Source organism: Platichthys flesus, chromosome 3 (assembly GCF_949316205.1).
Source record: "Platichthys flesus chromosome 3, fPlaFle2.1, whole genome shotgun sequence".
Taxonomy (NCBI): domain Eukaryota; kingdom Metazoa; phylum Chordata; class Actinopteri; order Pleuronectiformes; family Pleuronectidae; genus Platichthys; species Platichthys flesus.
The window spans coordinates 20,241,516-20,257,986 of NC_084947.1; the positions used below are offsets into that span (position 1 = coordinate 20,241,516).

At 40.9% G+C, this 16,471-nt stretch overlaps 1 protein-coding gene across 1 annotated transcript in view; it reads left to right on the plus strand.

Annotated features, from left to right (window-relative positions):
* Positions 1-666: 666 nt before the first annotated feature.
* LOC133949947 (leucine-rich repeat transmembrane neuronal protein 4) overlaps positions 667-16,471 on the plus strand; it is a 44,205-nt gene continuing 28,400 nt past the window's right edge. The window contains exons 1-2 of the mRNA XM_062384067.1: positions 667-697; positions 1,119-2,659. Of these exons, the coding sequence (XP_062240051.1) occupies positions 667-697; positions 1,119-2,659 (1,572 nt within the window). The remainder of the gene's footprint in view (positions 698-1,118; positions 2,660-16,471) is intronic.

Sequence of the window (16,471 nt, forward strand, 5' to 3'; positions counted from 1 at the left end):
CAGGAGAGGGCATCTCAAGTCCTGAAACGAGCAGCAGCAAGCTCAGTCTGATCCTCCACCGACATCGTTCCTGTTGCTATACAACTGATTTATTCTTGATGCCACGGTCAACGGGTCTAATCCACAGCAGACTGCGCCTTCTCCTCCCACTATCCACATCTGAATTTGGGAAACATCCAACTTGTCGGCTTTGGACCACAGTTTAATCCCTTTCAAAATTCTTCACTTGGTCGGTTTCCAGCCTCTTTTTTTTTTAGCTGCCACTAAACCTAGATTCAACAATTGGCGACACGGGTGTTTAAAATGGGTTCTTTTCTTTCCTCCGCCTCTCAAAAAACACGCGCTGAACACTGTCATTCTCGGGAGGACACAGAGCTTGAGTGCAACCATCCAAGAGCTTTTTGTTCATGTGGCTGTCACAAATATGCCTGAAGCTCGGGCTGTTGTGCGGTAACGTGGGAAACTACAGGCTGAGGTGGATGCTCACCTTCTGGAGCTGCTCTCATCTCATCCGACAGTTGCGCGGCTGTGCGCAAAGCGGACCTGGCTGCGGCGCAAAGTGCGTACAAGCTCTCCAAGGGTGCGTGTCCGGACCCATCCGGACCAACACAAGCCGAGTGCATCTAACATGTGGACGCGGAACAAATTCAACAGAGAGCCCCGAGCATGAGGAGGAGCCGACACCGCGCAAATATGGGTATGTGGACAGTTCCCCTTCGTTTCTGCGCTAAGTCCTCAGTCGTTTGCCAATTATTATTCACTTAAAGCTAATTTTGTGCTCCCCTGCGGTTTGTGAATGATGACTGCAGGCTGTGGGATCTGAAGGAAGCTTCCTGCTCAGAAACTGTTTGACTGATTATTCCTGATGCATGAGGTTATCAATCACCTTTTCCCTGTCTCCCAGGAACATGACTGTGTAATAATGGATGTAAGTGTGTGTATGTGTGTGGGATTTCCATGAACGCAGGCTGCAAACACCCCCCTCTGCTACCAAGTGCTTCAGATCACAGTGATACTATTTTGATCCTTATTTCAATTTGATCTCATCCAATTCTCCCTTATTCTAGTCTTTGCTCCACATTTATGCTTTCAATTGTGCCACTTTTCTGTGTCTGCAGGACTTCCCATGGTTTACAGATGGCTTGTATTCACAGTAGTGGTGCCCACCTGGCTGCTCGCTGCTCCAAGCGCCATCCGTGAGCGTCCCTGCCCCCAGAGCTGTAGGTGTGATGGGAAAATAATATACTGCGAATCCAATGCCTTCCATGGCGTGCCAAGCAATGTGTCTGTAGGCACACAGGGTCTGTCCCTGCGCTACAACAGCCTCATGGACCTCAGAGCTCACCAGTTTGCAGGACTGAGTCAACTGGTTTGGCTCTACCTTGACCATAACTACATCAGTGCTGTGGACGGCCAGGCTTTCCATGGGATACGCAGGCTCAAAGAACTGATTCTGAGCTCGAATAAGATTACACAGCTAGAAAACAATACATTTCATGACGTTCCCAATTTACGTAATCTGGACCTTTCCTACAATAAACTGCAGGTTCTCCAACCCAAGCAATTCGTGGGTCTACGGAAGCTGCTGAGTTTACACTTGAGGTCAAATTCCTTAAAAACTGTCCCAATGCGAGTTTTCCTTGACTGTCGCAACCTGGAGTTTCTTGATATCGGCTACAACAGGCTACGGAGCCTCACACGTAATGCCTTTGCAGGGCTCCTTAAACTCATCGAGCTTCATCTGGAGCACAACCAGTTCTCCAAGATAAACTTTGCTCATTTCCCTCGCCTGACTAACCTGAGGGCGCTCTATTTACAATGGAACCGTATCAAGCTGCTAACCCAGGGCCTGCCATGGATGTGGACTTCCTTGCAAAAGCTGGATCTTTCTGGAAATGATCTCCAAGAACTGGAGCCAAGTACATTTCAATGCCTCCCTAATCTTCAGACACTTAATCTGGACTCCAACAAACTCACCAATGTGTCTCAGCAGACGGCGGAGACTTGGATCTCCCTCACTACCATCAGTCTGGCTGGTAATTTGTGGTACTGTAACCCTAACATCTGTCCCCTGGTGGCCTGGCTCAAGGCCTTTAAGGGTAACAAGGAGACCACTCTGATTTGTGCCGCCCCTAAGGAGGCACAAGGGGAGAAAGTGACTGATGTGGTGGAGTCCTATAAAATCTGTACAGCGACACCGAGTCCCTTCCCGTCGACAACATCGCCCCTCACTTCTTCGTTTCCAGCTGAGTTGCTGCCTCTTTCTACGCTGTCTGTGCTGGACAAGACGCTGACCTGGAACAGGACAGCCTCCCCAGCTTCGTCCGAGGTCTCCCCCACTATCCCCCTGCCAGACACTGAGTTTGTGTCCTTCCACAAGATCATAGCTGGTAGCGTGGCTCTCCTCTTATCTGTGGCTATTATTCTGCTGGTGATCTATGTGTCATGGAAGCGCTATCCCAGCAGTATCAAGCAGCTTCAGCAGCGCTCAACGGTTAAAAAGCGCCAGAAAAAGGCTCGGGAGACTGAGCGCTCCCTTAATTCCCCCCTGCAAGAGTACTATGTGGACTACAAACCTTCACACTCAGAGACTATGGATGTGCTGGTTAATGGGACAGGACCTTACACATACACCATCTCAGGCTCCAGGGAATGCGAGGTATGACCGTTGCCCTCCAAAAATCCATTTCCACTGCGAGGCATGAGAGGTAAATTTCCCAACGATCTGTGGAGAAAAGTAATTTTTTTCACTTTACCTCGTCTGCACTTGTCTGTTTTGGGGGATTTGGAGGTACAGGTCAGTGCATGGTGACTTGCTTCAAAATTTGCTGGGTTTGTTCAGTTCCATGTGATTACACAGCTGTTGTTCTGAATCATGCAGTTTTATGGCAAAATAGGAATCCCATTAGCCGAAACTGCAGTGGCAGCTCCTCTCCCTGCATAACTTACATACAGTAAGATGCATTATACACAAAGTAGATTCATTTTTCATTCCAGACACAACAAGAGCTCATTGATGAATCTATGTATTATCAGCCAGCCTGATATGTATTCACAAATGGCCTGCTGTCCTGAACAGAATGATCAAAATGTATTGGATCAAGTCACCGTGCTGGTGGTCCTCTTCTATCCTGTGTGTTTGCTAAAGCAGCTGTAAGAGCAAACGCACAAGTCATGTGAGTTTTGATGTTTGTTTTGTACTGTGTTAAATATATTAATATTTACAATTGCACCAGCCGATCGTATACCACATTCTGCTTTTTCTGCCTCCAGCAATCATATACTTTTAGGGATTATTTTCATTTACAAAGTTCAAACAGTCACCGCGGGCTTGAGAATGCTCTGAAGGCCTGAAGCCAAATACAAGATAAATTATGCATTTGGGCTCGATTTCCATCTGGATTTTCTGTGCTACTGCAGCTACAAACTACTTTTGTTTGGAAACTATAAGAGAAAGAAACTATTCAGTTACGCAAGTGAAACTTTAAATTGAAATTCTCACTCTAACACCAGACTCCACGTGAGTGACTCTGAGCCACTGTACGTCAGGAGGGATTGAGACACAAAGCCTTGACAGAAAGACTAATCAATTTGCTCATGCTTAATAAGGCTTTTTTTTTATTGCCTGTGTACTCTTTCCTTTTAAAAAAATTCTATAATTCCATGCATCTGTCTACCATTGTCCGGCTGCTTTTTTCCCCCATTTGGCAGTATGGTTAAGTATGATTAACAAGTCACGTTGCATTGGGAAAGATGTAGTGTCACTGGAATCGTAGCTGCACCTTTTGTCAGGCTAACCAGACACGCTGTGGAGAGCCGGAGACATCTTTCTTCTCCATTGTATCTGTCAGCGCAGCTCAGAGACAAAGTTTTATCTTGCACTGCCATACAGCTCATTTCCTATATTCCACGTGGACACTATAAATCATTTTAGAATATGTTCTACGTCGGGGGGGGCCGAGCTGAAGCACCACTTACATTCTTGTTGTGTCCTTCCCCCTGAAGTCACTGGAGAGTCTTGCACAAATATGTCCCATTGTTTTCAGTAATGTCACATGCCGCGAGGTACACAGGTAGCTAAATCAGCTCTTTGTCAGATTATCTGTGGCAGCACATTTCTCAAACAAGCTTGAGGTGAGATGGCCAGCTTATCAATCTTGTAACTTTCATAAGAGAATGTGGCGTGGGAGCATTAAATGGCAGACCTAATGGGGCTTCCACTAGCTGGAATAACTAATAGCCCATCAGAGGTAAGGAGCCGAGACTTCCTCTGCTTTGTTATTCCTTGCCCTCTACAGCTCAAGGGAGCCGCCTGAGTTGTTAAAAATGTAATGGGATTTTTTTTGTTTTTTCCAGTGTTTGTTACATATATTGTGTTCCAAATGCCGCAATGCAAAGTAAGAATATAGAGTAAAATCCCTATCAGGTTTTTATGCATGTTTAGGTTTAGAGTGCTGCATTTATACTTTCAACCTGGTAGGGTTTGACATTATTTGATCTGATACAGCAGAGGTTGCAGGAGAGGAGAACTCCATGATGTGCATTGATAGTGCCAAGGGTTATTTGCATCACAATAAAGGACAGTACAGCACAATCTCTTCTGATATATCAGAGGAGTTTTAGGTTTTATTGAATGGCACGCAGAAGAGAGAGTCGAGAATGATGAAAGTGAGAGCGATGGAGTGTATGAAAAAAGCTGCTCCGTGGTTCAAACCCCACAGTCAGAGGCATATTGTAAATTCCTAAACTCGGCGAGCCCCCTGCACATTATTTTTGCTATCCCAGATACCAGCACTTACGCTATAAGCTGCATTTTCAATTAGGAGAAAGAGCTTTGTAATTTAAGCCCGTTATCATCTGCACATGCCCAGACCTACAAACTTGGAGTTAATTTGTTTCTATAGAAGTCCCCCCAGCACCGCTCAGCAGGTTGACTTGGATGATGCAAACTGAACTCGCCGAATGTGAAATTTTGATGAACACTTTGAACTGTGTGGTTTTCACTGTCTTCCCGTGGCACATCATTTTAAAAAGAGCCCAATTTCTGCCTTGTACGCCATCCACCCCTGCGCTCACAGAGCAGCTGCGGCAGTTGTCATCCACCCACAGATCATCCCCTGCGAAATTAGTTCCGAAAATATTAAGGTGAAAATCCCAAAGATCTTAGCCAAAGGCATTTCAAGTGCTCGGGCAGAATATTCAAGTATTAACAAGGTGCAGAGATCCGCTCACAGATAATTAAAATGAGCTGTGAGAGCGCGGATGAAGTGAGGAGAAAGGAAGTTTGGCCCCTACTGGTGCATCTAACCAACTGACACCACAGAAGACAGAGAGACTCCACTAATAATGTCAGTTTTTAAGTGCACTAATTGTCAAAGCTGAAAGGCTGTCAACACTGACAAGCAGTTTTTAAAATAAATAAAATAATGCTGCCAACAGCAGCCTTAATCATGCATTCATTAGTTTTCATTTTCCTGATTTACACCCAGTGTCCCCTTCCTGGCTATATTAAAAAGTAATGGCCTCTAAAGACATATGGGAATGTTTGCCCGGACAACTCCTGCAGCTGTGGGTACATTTGATTCAACAAACATTTGTTTTAATTTTTAGGTGCTAGAAAATGAAGGCTTTCTTCATAATGTCAGGAATGAGAGCGATGAGTAATCAAAATACGCTGCCTCTACTTGCCAAGATGGCAGCTTGCACTTCATCATGCGTAAATGCACAGAAGGCAGACTTCCATCATTTGAAGGGAGTTTGACAGCTTTCAGTGTTTGTCATTCACTTGCCAAGTAAAGGGTAACCGCATGAGTGTCTGAGAGTGTCTGAGAATGGTGTGTCCTTTTTCAATACACCATGGGCTGTGGGACACACTGGTGTAACTTCAACACAACTTTAATGACAGCGCTGCAAAAAAAAAGACTCATCAATCTTTGTTTTTAGGTATTCTGTAGGAAAGCTATATCTTTTGCCATTAATTCAAAATTGTCTTGGCTCTCCTCTTCTTTGGTGGAATTGAAAATGACTGTAACTGCAAGACTGGATGGCAATGATCCATGGGCCCACAGAAGTAGTCTACTTAGCTTTTATCATGCCTGAGGATTTTGTGAAAAATGGGCTTTGGTCAACTTGATTCAAACTCTCCTGCAACATAAATGCAGGGAGAAACCCAATTTAAGAGTCTGAAATGACTCCTACACAACATCATTTTTTTGTGTCCTGTATCCCTTTCCATTTTTAAGTGATAATACTTACATACTTAATCCCTGTAACAGATTCCTGTGTATGATCAAGCACATCAGACTGATTAGAGGTGCTTTGTTGCACTGGGGATATGCATATAATTATGGATTTTGTTCCTGTTTTGTTTAATATATATTTATATCTATATTTATATGGCAGACAAGTCAAATAAAAATGCTCTTGACAGCAACAGTCTCAGGGTTATGGTTCATATTTTAACGTTTAAAGGTACAGTTAGACACCTGGGGGAAATACATGTATTCAGTCTCTTTCCTGTGATATTTCTTTCATGTGTATGGTACATGTGTTGCTACATCGAGCAGCCAGTTACTTAACCTTAGAGCAGAATGGTTCTGTCCAACAGTTACAATAAAGGCCTAGCGGGCACTTTTAAGCAGTTTTCTCTTATTTCAATCAATACAAAAGTGATAGGTCATAGATTTAGAATACAATAAAATGCCATGCATTTCCAATGTGATACGGTATTATGCAATAAGATGCAATACAAATCTGTACAATTCAATATGTACAATACCATATGATAAAAATCCCCAGTGTGCGATATGTACGAAGACGATACGTTTAGCAATGCAATGGGATAAGAGATAATATGATTCTGGATTGTCTTCTGTAATTCTATAAAACAACTGTGATCAGTCAACCACATTCCATATGCATCTCCAATTAAGTGCCGTTAGTGAAAACAATATTGCAAAACTTTAATACAAAATATTGCAGAATCTCTCCATTCTAACACCATGTCTCTTAGGACAATATTGCCTCTACGGTTCAAACTATGACATTAATGTTTAAAATTAATAAGAGGAGGTACGAATTACTTTAAAATGATTGAGTCTCCACTTGGGTATCCACAGAGTGAAAGACATTTAATGGATATTCCAGTATTCTCTGTGCTCTTTTCAGTGCTTTTACACAGATTGAAGGGGCTGGTGTTCTTCATGGGGGTCTGAACAAGACAAGCATGCATACTAACGTTGCTGAGAAGTTACCATGCCATACCTGTATCCCATACCTGATTAGGCTTTCCAAAAATGCCTGATGGACAGACACCTTTTTCTGGTCAATCCCACAAACTCAGAGTATTCTTAAATTTTGCAACCGCTGTTGCCTGGTGCATAAGCTGTCAACCCGGGCTTGCCAGGTGAATAAGTAATGAATAAAGAGACCAAGACACTTACAGGAAAATACCTGATTAATGGAAGTGTTGTGGATAATCACCAGGTTATGGTCACATACTTCCAGAGGGTCAAACACCATCTCATAAGCTTTTTTCACATCCACATAAGGTGGTTGTAGCATCACACTAATGTCTAAAAGTGGGAAGTGGGTTGGGATGTACATGCTTAGCATTTGTTAACAACTGAGGGCAACTGTTCTGATTGATTTAGAGTCATAGAGAGTGTTCACCTTAACATATAGGAACGGATCTGTCTGAACCAATTTAAAGATAAATGGGTTGAAATAATCTGTCATCCGCTTCATTTCCGAATCAGTAGATAAGGCTGACGGATGTTCAGAGCTAAACTAGAATCAACAAAAAAGCATGCATGCATAATTTTGACTGCCTCCTGAAAGCTTAACAATCAGACGGGCGATGCTGTTAACAGCATGAAGAGTCTCTTCCAGAAAAGCACATTTTTAATGTTTTATTGCCGCAGATGTTGTATTTACTCCACTTCACAAATCAACAAAATGTGAAATTTGCTGAGGGGCGCCCAGACCTTTTCATACAGCTGAATTTATATAGAATAAACCCCCCTTCAGGCTGTGTTTTCATGCTGTGTTAAAACGTGGCAGTGGGATTCATTAACACAAATGTTTATAATAAGACCTCAGACCTACCTTTGGTGTTAAGCAGCTCTCAGGCTGTTGTGTGCATGGGGCCATATCTCCTCCAGATAAACATACTCTACAATATGTCTGATTCAGACTTTTGACAGATGTTCCTTTTGGAGGTGTGATGTCTGCTCTGGTGAGGAGGTGGAATAAATATAACGAACTCAGCAGCGAGAAGAGGCAACACAAGATCTGTGAAATAATACTCGGTAATCTAAAACGGCTTTTTAAAAATGAATATGACAATTCTTTTGTTTCATAATAATGAATCAAAGCATCTCCTCTTTCATCCAATTGATGTTTTCACAATTTTATTGTTCATATTAACATGTACTCGTAGCATATATCTTGGCCTACTAATAGCTTATTCTGGAGCAGGCAGAAATATGAGTGTTCTTCCTCCACACTCCGACACAGACAGTATTGAATTTCACTCTGGGTTAGATGTACTTATTAACAGAACATGTACGATGAACTGCTGTTTGTTTGTTGTGTCTCTGACTGATCATTATAGAATCTTGCAGGAGCCTAAAGCCAGTCGAGCGATGATTGAAGGTAGATCACAAAACATTTGTCTGCTGAGAGTAAAAATAAATGAAAGTCATGGCTTTGCCGACCTCCAAACCCCGTTTTAAATTGAGGTCAGCATTGATTGACAACATCATTAACTCCGATATGCATTTGATATCAAACAATCACCTTAAGCCAAGATGAAATTAACTTATCTGTCAGCCAACCAGGAGAGTCAGTACATCTTAGGATACACTGTATAATTTAATGTACAAATAAAAAACGTATGATATTATGAAAGGTAATTTATCCATCCTATTTTTACCCTAACTAATTTAGGTATAAATTAATATGAGCATGAGATAAATCAAACTAATTCATCCTTTGCCATCACACAATCTCCAGCGGCCATCCCCTCCTGCAGCCACACACAAACCCTGATGAATATTTAATGTGATAATAAACGTCCCGCTCCATTGTGTTCAAGGCCATTTTGTTCATGAAATAAAGAATCCAGCAAAAACCAATTTTGCGTTAATTGCAGGAATTCTTTTGTTGGAAATCCTTTCTGAAAGGGAAAATCTCACATTCTGATGGTGAGAGCAAATGATGCACATCATCATCTGGCTGCGTCACTGAAAACAAGTGATGAGCAGGAAAGTCTACAGCCATGCTCTGACTTAATGCTGGTGTGCTGTCAATGAAAAAGCTAACATGGGGAAGGTATCAATCATGTTCCCCATCTAATTTAGCTTGTTTGAATGCTAACATTTAGCATTATACACAGGTATATCTTTTCGTCATGGGAACTAGTTTTACAAGTCTTTCTTCATAAACTAAAGAACTAGATAAACTGAATTTGAGTAGTGTAAGTAAAAGTGGTGATAAAAGTGTTTATCCAAGGGGATCCTCAGAGTTATCAGAACACCTTATTATAGCTGTTTTCAATCTAATGCTTCAAATATCCACCTCGTTTTGGTTCTAGAGATAAAACAATGTGGTTACTCTGCAACATTAGGATTTATCCACATGGAGCTTTGTCACTGGATAGATAAAAACTTTGAATTGGTGGCATAGATGAAAAGTCAAGGAATCCTTGTGTCATTGGGATTCATCCACTTGACTCCATGAATGTCTGTGCTGGCAGATAGATGAGTGCATTTGAAGTGCTCGACTGTCAAGCTGATCAACAGTGTCATCAAGTATTACACGTCCCTGGCATGGCTGAAATGAAACTGATGATCAGAGTTATAGTTACAGTTTGGTGGTTTTTGCAGATTAGCATGCAGACTCAAACTACATTTTTCCAACTCCTCCCTGAGGAACAAGGAGGGAAGGATGATAATGTAGACCAGGTCATGGCCCTCATATGGTTACAGGGAAAAGGGCTTTCATCATTCAGTTTGTCATTTCATGCTGCATTCCTATTGGTTGATTAATCGACGTAGGGGATAGCAGCAGTCATATTGTGAGTTGGTCACACAAAATATCTGACACTACTATAATTTTGTCTCAGGCTATCTTTTCTTGCAGGACCGTGAAAATGGCCATCTGTAAAACTGGTAAGGCCAATCTTTAAATGTATGTGGCTCCATAACAATGGATACCGCCACATTTATTTCACATTGGTCATATTTCATCTGGGACAGCCTAAAACTGCAGTGTATACCTGCCCTCACAGGAACCATTTCATCAAGCACCTTTAATGTTCGCTGCTAAAGAATATACATTGTTCAGATTTTTCTGTTTCAAAACGTAATGTCTCATCTACTGCAAAATTTCCTGTTGGCTATAACTTCTGAGGTGAACATCTCGTTTTTTGTGTCAGACACTGAAAGATTGGCTCACAATTTTACACTGGCACTCAACAATCCATCATAAAAGTGAAATGGATTATAGAAGAGGCCCAGAAACCAATTTCTCCTCTGACGGCTGCCTCAATAGACCACAATGTAATGTAGCATCATCGTGTGCCGTTGTGTGAGTGAGGGGTGGGACTCTGCTCCTCTCACATGCTATCAATGCTGCTATAATCTCTGTCGAAAACGAACAGCGCAATACAACCAGCTCACGCTCACTCTCTGGTGGTTGTCGAAAGGCATTTGGGAAGTGCAGGAAGTCACTAACTGAAGGTGAAGCAGATCTGGGGAGTTGTGGGAAGTTGGGTTTGTGGAAAATAATTTACGTCACCTTATTGCTAAATTACTCCTGGCATGCACTGGGCATCGGTACACAGCAGTAGAAGTGTATCCAAGGGAGGATTTTTCTATTAAGTCTTCAGTCTAACTTAGATCTGAGGGACAAAAGAACTATGTTAACTCTTGGGTCGTCTGGACCATTTTTTCCTTTGAAATTTGTTTTTGCAGAAATGTGTAAATTTCTAATAAATCCTCAGAAATCTGAATCCCACATCGACTGTCCTATTATGACGGCGGATCTATCAATCAGTAATCACATCCCCTGGATATCCTCAGAAATAAGCTTCTGTTCACTCAATCAGTTGCATTTTTGCTGTAATGGGATTTGACAGCTTATCTAGCACTTTATGAAAAATTAGGCACAGCAGACAGAATGAATAATATAACATGAAAATATTAAATATAACATTTTATGCTGTTTTATGGTCACGGCGGCCATGTACATTTTTCAAGTCACCTTGAAGCGGTTACTGCATTCTTAGCTCCTCGTTTTATTATAAATCATTTAATAAGGGTAATTAAGTTAATATGACTGAGAGGCTGTGGTTCTGCCTACTGCGTCGCTTCCTTTCTCTGCAAAAAAACTTGAAAGTGATACTTACAGGAGAATGAAGCGTTGACTTGGCACATTATGTCCTACTAAGTTAGTAGACCGTAATTTGTAACTCCACCCTCAGTAAAGAGGCACTACAGTTTATTTTATATTTTCCACAGGCAAGGATTTTGATGTTATATTGAGTCCAGAAGATTACTATTGTGATTTCCCCTGAAACTAAATGCTTTGTCGAGTTGCTACAACAACACAACCTGTCAAATGCGACAAAATGGTGAGTCTGAAAATGGTGCAGCATCTCGGGCCAACTTGCCCTTGAGTTCCTGTGAATGCTTGTCAATCAGCTGGATGTGTGAGGAGAGATTTCCCCACAATAAGCGGAGGCTTTTCTGCTACTGACTAGTGACAGCGTTCTTCGCAATAAAGGTACATCCAAAATTAAAACAATTATTAAGAAACACTTAAATAAGATGAATAATGCTTTCATACATGAACTGAGTTGTAGATAATTTACCGAAATTATCCAGAGGGACTGTTTGTTTGAACACAAATGTCTGAGTCAATTGCTCTGGACATTCTCCCATGTCCAAGAAAGCCAATGTGTGAATGCCGAAGGTGAATGTCCGGAGAATTCACAGCAGGCAAGTCGGCATGTTGATGACATTTGTAACATGCGACCGACACAAATCTTAACTTACCAACCAAAACCTAAAAAGAATACAATATCTCAGGAGGCCATATTCACATAGAAGATACAGATGAATATGACAACTTGGAGAGACAATGAGGTTCGAAATCCTTCGACGACAAGACCTGATGTGCTGAAACAAAAACACACGGTTTCCATGTTACAATACGTCATGTCCACCCTCCTGCATGTTCTACGAAGACACCATGCATTATTTTCCAGACACTGCTATGTGGTTATGAAAACGTCTGACCAGGGCACTTTCCTGCTGTGTTGTTCTTATGTGAAAGCCAGAGAATGTCCCAGCTAACTGTGAGCACCACAACAGGCTCAGCTGCTCCCCATCCTATAGCACATTAGCATGCTAATAATGAAATTAACCATAACAATTATAATAATTGGACAATTTGAAACCCTGACCTGATAATGCCTGGTGATGTATAAAATATGTAGCAGGTAGCAGTTACTATGATTCATGCTGCACCACTGCAATCCATTCTAAAGTCATAAAAGTCGAGACATTTCACACACAAAAAAACGACATGCCAGTCTTGGAATGCTCGAGGAAAAGTCATTAATATTTGTACAAAATGTCATGATCATCCGTCTTATAGTTGTTGAGATATCCAATGCTGCTCGTGTGGGTTTAGTGTGGCTATAAAACACGGTGGCAAGAACCAGCCTCGTTCCCCAAATTTATCAAATTTCTAATCTCAGTCTTGTTTTTAAATTGTAAAGACATTCCACAGCCTTGCCAGCGATCCGAGTGTGCTGTCTCAGGCAGAGAGATGCTGCCAGTGTCACATATTATTTCTGTGTGCAAATGACAGCCAGTGCTGTAGAGATGTTTGAATATTTGCTGCCGTATAATTTGTTGTGACACATATTGTGCACAGGTGGAGGGAGAGGAGGGATTCATCTCTCAGTTTTCACTCTGTGTGCCAATGCATCCTTTTAAAATCAAACAAATGGGTCAGCCCTTTGTTCCAGCGGTATATTTTTACTTGCCCTATCTAAAAGGCATGTAATGCTCTCCAATCAGCCGGGGTCTTCAGGGCTCCAAATTTAAAACGTTGTTTTGATTTCAGATAGCAGGATAAAAACATTTGGCAAATATTAAACTTATGTTTATCTCCGTCCTGGGTCAATGATGCTTAATTTGCTTTTCCATAGAAAAGAAAAGCAACACTATCAACAGGGTGCAGAAGCAGATTTTAAACTGAGCAGAATTTAAACAGACCTCAGCTGAGTTAAGACTCTTAGGTGATCCTTCTCCTCAATTCACCATTCCCCAGGTACCCTGTCCCCATGCTTTAGTGATGTGTTTTGTTCACCAGCGTCCTCTTCCAACCAATCCTCAGTCAGTGAAAAAAACAGGGAATCAAACCTAGTAAACTGCCCCATGTAGACAGAGAGAAAAGACAGAAAGCTGTGACTACCGGCAGGATTTCAAATCTGTATTCTCCTCTTCACAGTACTTTCATGGATATATACAGTGTGTAGTATAGTGCTTTAGTCAAAAAGCAAAGATCTAAGGGGCTGATGAAAGTTTGCAAAAGGGACTCATTTAATTAACTCACAGGAGAGCAGCCAATTATCTTGCAGACAAGCATAGGTTTTTTCCATTATACTCTACAATCAAGGCAAATGTATTTATAAAATGTAACAGCAACATTTAGAAACGAGGCAATACAAAAGGCTTTTCAGAGCAATAGAAATACATTCCAAAACAAGACATTAAGATGACATTAATAATCCATTTAAAAAAAAAAATATTGAAAAAAAATCATTAAAAACCAACATTGGGGGCTTCCTTGGCCCATGTCCCATCCTTTCACCAAATGTCATGGAACTCTGTTCAGCAGTTTTTGCATTATTATTCTAACAACCAGACAAACAAAGCCGGGGTGAAAACAGACTATATCATGGCGGAGGTAATGGTAGTGGAGAGCCTCAGTACCAAAAACGTAAGCTCTGATTTAAAAGAGCTGAGTTTTTAGCAAACCTCAGGTATTCAGCAACCTTATTCCACAGGTAGGGAGCACATAAACCAAAAGCTGCTTCACCTTGCTTGGTTTGACCTGAGTCGACCTGAGGGCTGAGGGATGTATTTTGGCCTGAGACCATTTTGTCCCTAACAGACTAGCAACCGGATTTAACAGTCTGTCTGATTTAACAGGGAACCAGTGATTTAGGGACAAGTGATGTGCTCTTCTTTCTGTGTGAGCTGCAACTCTAAAGACACCAGTAGTTTAGCCCACTGAAAATAAATACATGACATTTTTTTTTGTGTATCATGTTTTCACCGAAATCCTTTAATTCATGCTACTGTACTTAAGGTAGTGGTAGCTTGGCTTTATTGATTGAAATTTAGGCATTTAGAAAATTAACTTCCCCAATATTTTTGGCTTCATTTGTAGATTTTAGAGTGATGGGCTCAATGTGATTTTCATTTTTTTTCTTTGTGAAGAAAAAACTTATTTCATTCAATCAGTTCAACTGTGACCATTTACAAAAGATTAAAGTTAAAGATTTATTCAATGCATCCCTTTGACGAACAGGTTTGTTATCACCGAGTGACACTGTTATGTAGAGTTGTATGTCATCTGCATATTTTATGTTGTAATATTCTAGTCTCAAGAAGGGGGAACACGTGGATGGTGAATAGAAGAGGTCCGAGAGTAAACCCTTGAGGCACTCCATGCGTGTTTGATCAGATTTGTATTTGACATGCAGAGAGAAGTCCCTTCTGTGAAATAACCTTTTAAAAAAGTAAGCAAAAGAGTCAGAAAGTCCCATCCACTCTGCAGTCAAGCAGTAGTTAACAGTCAACCATGGTAAATGTAGCACTGAGATCCAGTCATACCAAAACCCCAAATATGTTATTAAGATGACAATTTAAACTGTTAGAGTCATCTCAGGGGAATGTTGTGATTGAAATTCAGACTATAAAGCAGAAAAATGCATCGTGCCAAGAAACAGAACTGCCTTTTCAATTATCTTAAAAAAGCAAACATAGGTGTATATGGTCCTACAGTTATTCATAACTGAGGCTTTAATAACCTCGGTCCACTTGTAAAAAGACTTGACAATCAGATTAGATCAGATTTTCAAACAATTTAACTTGGTTTTAATTCTGCTTTATGGTAAAGATTATAATACAAACATTGAGAGCCAGTAGAGAAGGAGCTTGGTTCTAAGGGGAAGTCAGCCACATTGCATTTTTCCCATCAAAATGATGTAATGGATATCAGTTTTTCTGAGCCACTCTTCAAACACTGATGCTGAAAGATGTAATCGCTTTACATACATTTTGAAAATGTCACATTTCCTAAAGTGAACCTAGAGAATTGATGCCATGCTGTACTTTACAACTTCGCCGTGGGCAATAGAATCTGAACATGATTTAAGGGTAATAAAATTCAATTTACATGGAGTCGACTAAAGGAATAGATATAAAATAGAAAACCTTGTGCCACAGTCTGTAAATTGCCACTAACTAAACTCCTGTCAGAGCTAAACTACAGATGACAGTCAAACAAGACTGAACTTCTGAACATTTGTCCTTCTGATTTATAAAGTATATTAAATGTCGTCCTTTTTCTGCCTGTTTTTAACGTGGGTTTATTTGCAGTCTAATTCTTTGTGAACTCTGCGTTATACCAGCGAGAAAGTAAATAGAAAACATTAGAGAAGCTGCCATTCACTATTTTGATTTCCCCAATTGGATCCATGCACCACTGATGATGCACGATAACAGGCGGCACAACTGCCCACTTGTTACTTTTCAGTCTGTGAAAGTTCATCTGTAAAAATGTTTGTTTATAAAAAGCCAGTGTGAACATTAACTGTGCCAGAAATAAATTGAATCAATATATTTCTTTCCCTCATGTGCTTGTGTACTGCAGTACTGCACATGTTGGCTTGTCTTCTTTAAACACAAATGCCACACAGGCCACAAAACGACAATTTTCCCGAAAACTGAATAACAAAATATATAAATTGTCACTCTCTTCCAAATGACACATTTAAGTATTTTCTGATCTGAAGCCCCCGATATGCGTAATATTGTGTTTCAGTTGTCAAGGCACCCTCAAACCATCACAAATCACGAACTGTTACACAGTAATGTCCTTTTAATGTTTTAAAAGATTTGGCAGCATTCATTGTTCTGTTTAAAATAATAAGTAGTTGTAGACTTGCGTTGTGTGTGATTATTATGTTAAATTTGATGTTGTTTAGATGTGTCACACACATCTAAACACAGGAGAACAAAGTGCAGGGATAGTGCATGTTCTGCAGAGCATTCCTACCACAGATAAATCAGTAGCTGAGATTATCCCTGGAGCCAGGGGGAGAGGCATTTCATCAATTGGAGATCAGGACTTTTTATTGATCTTTCGGCCTATGCATGTTTGACAT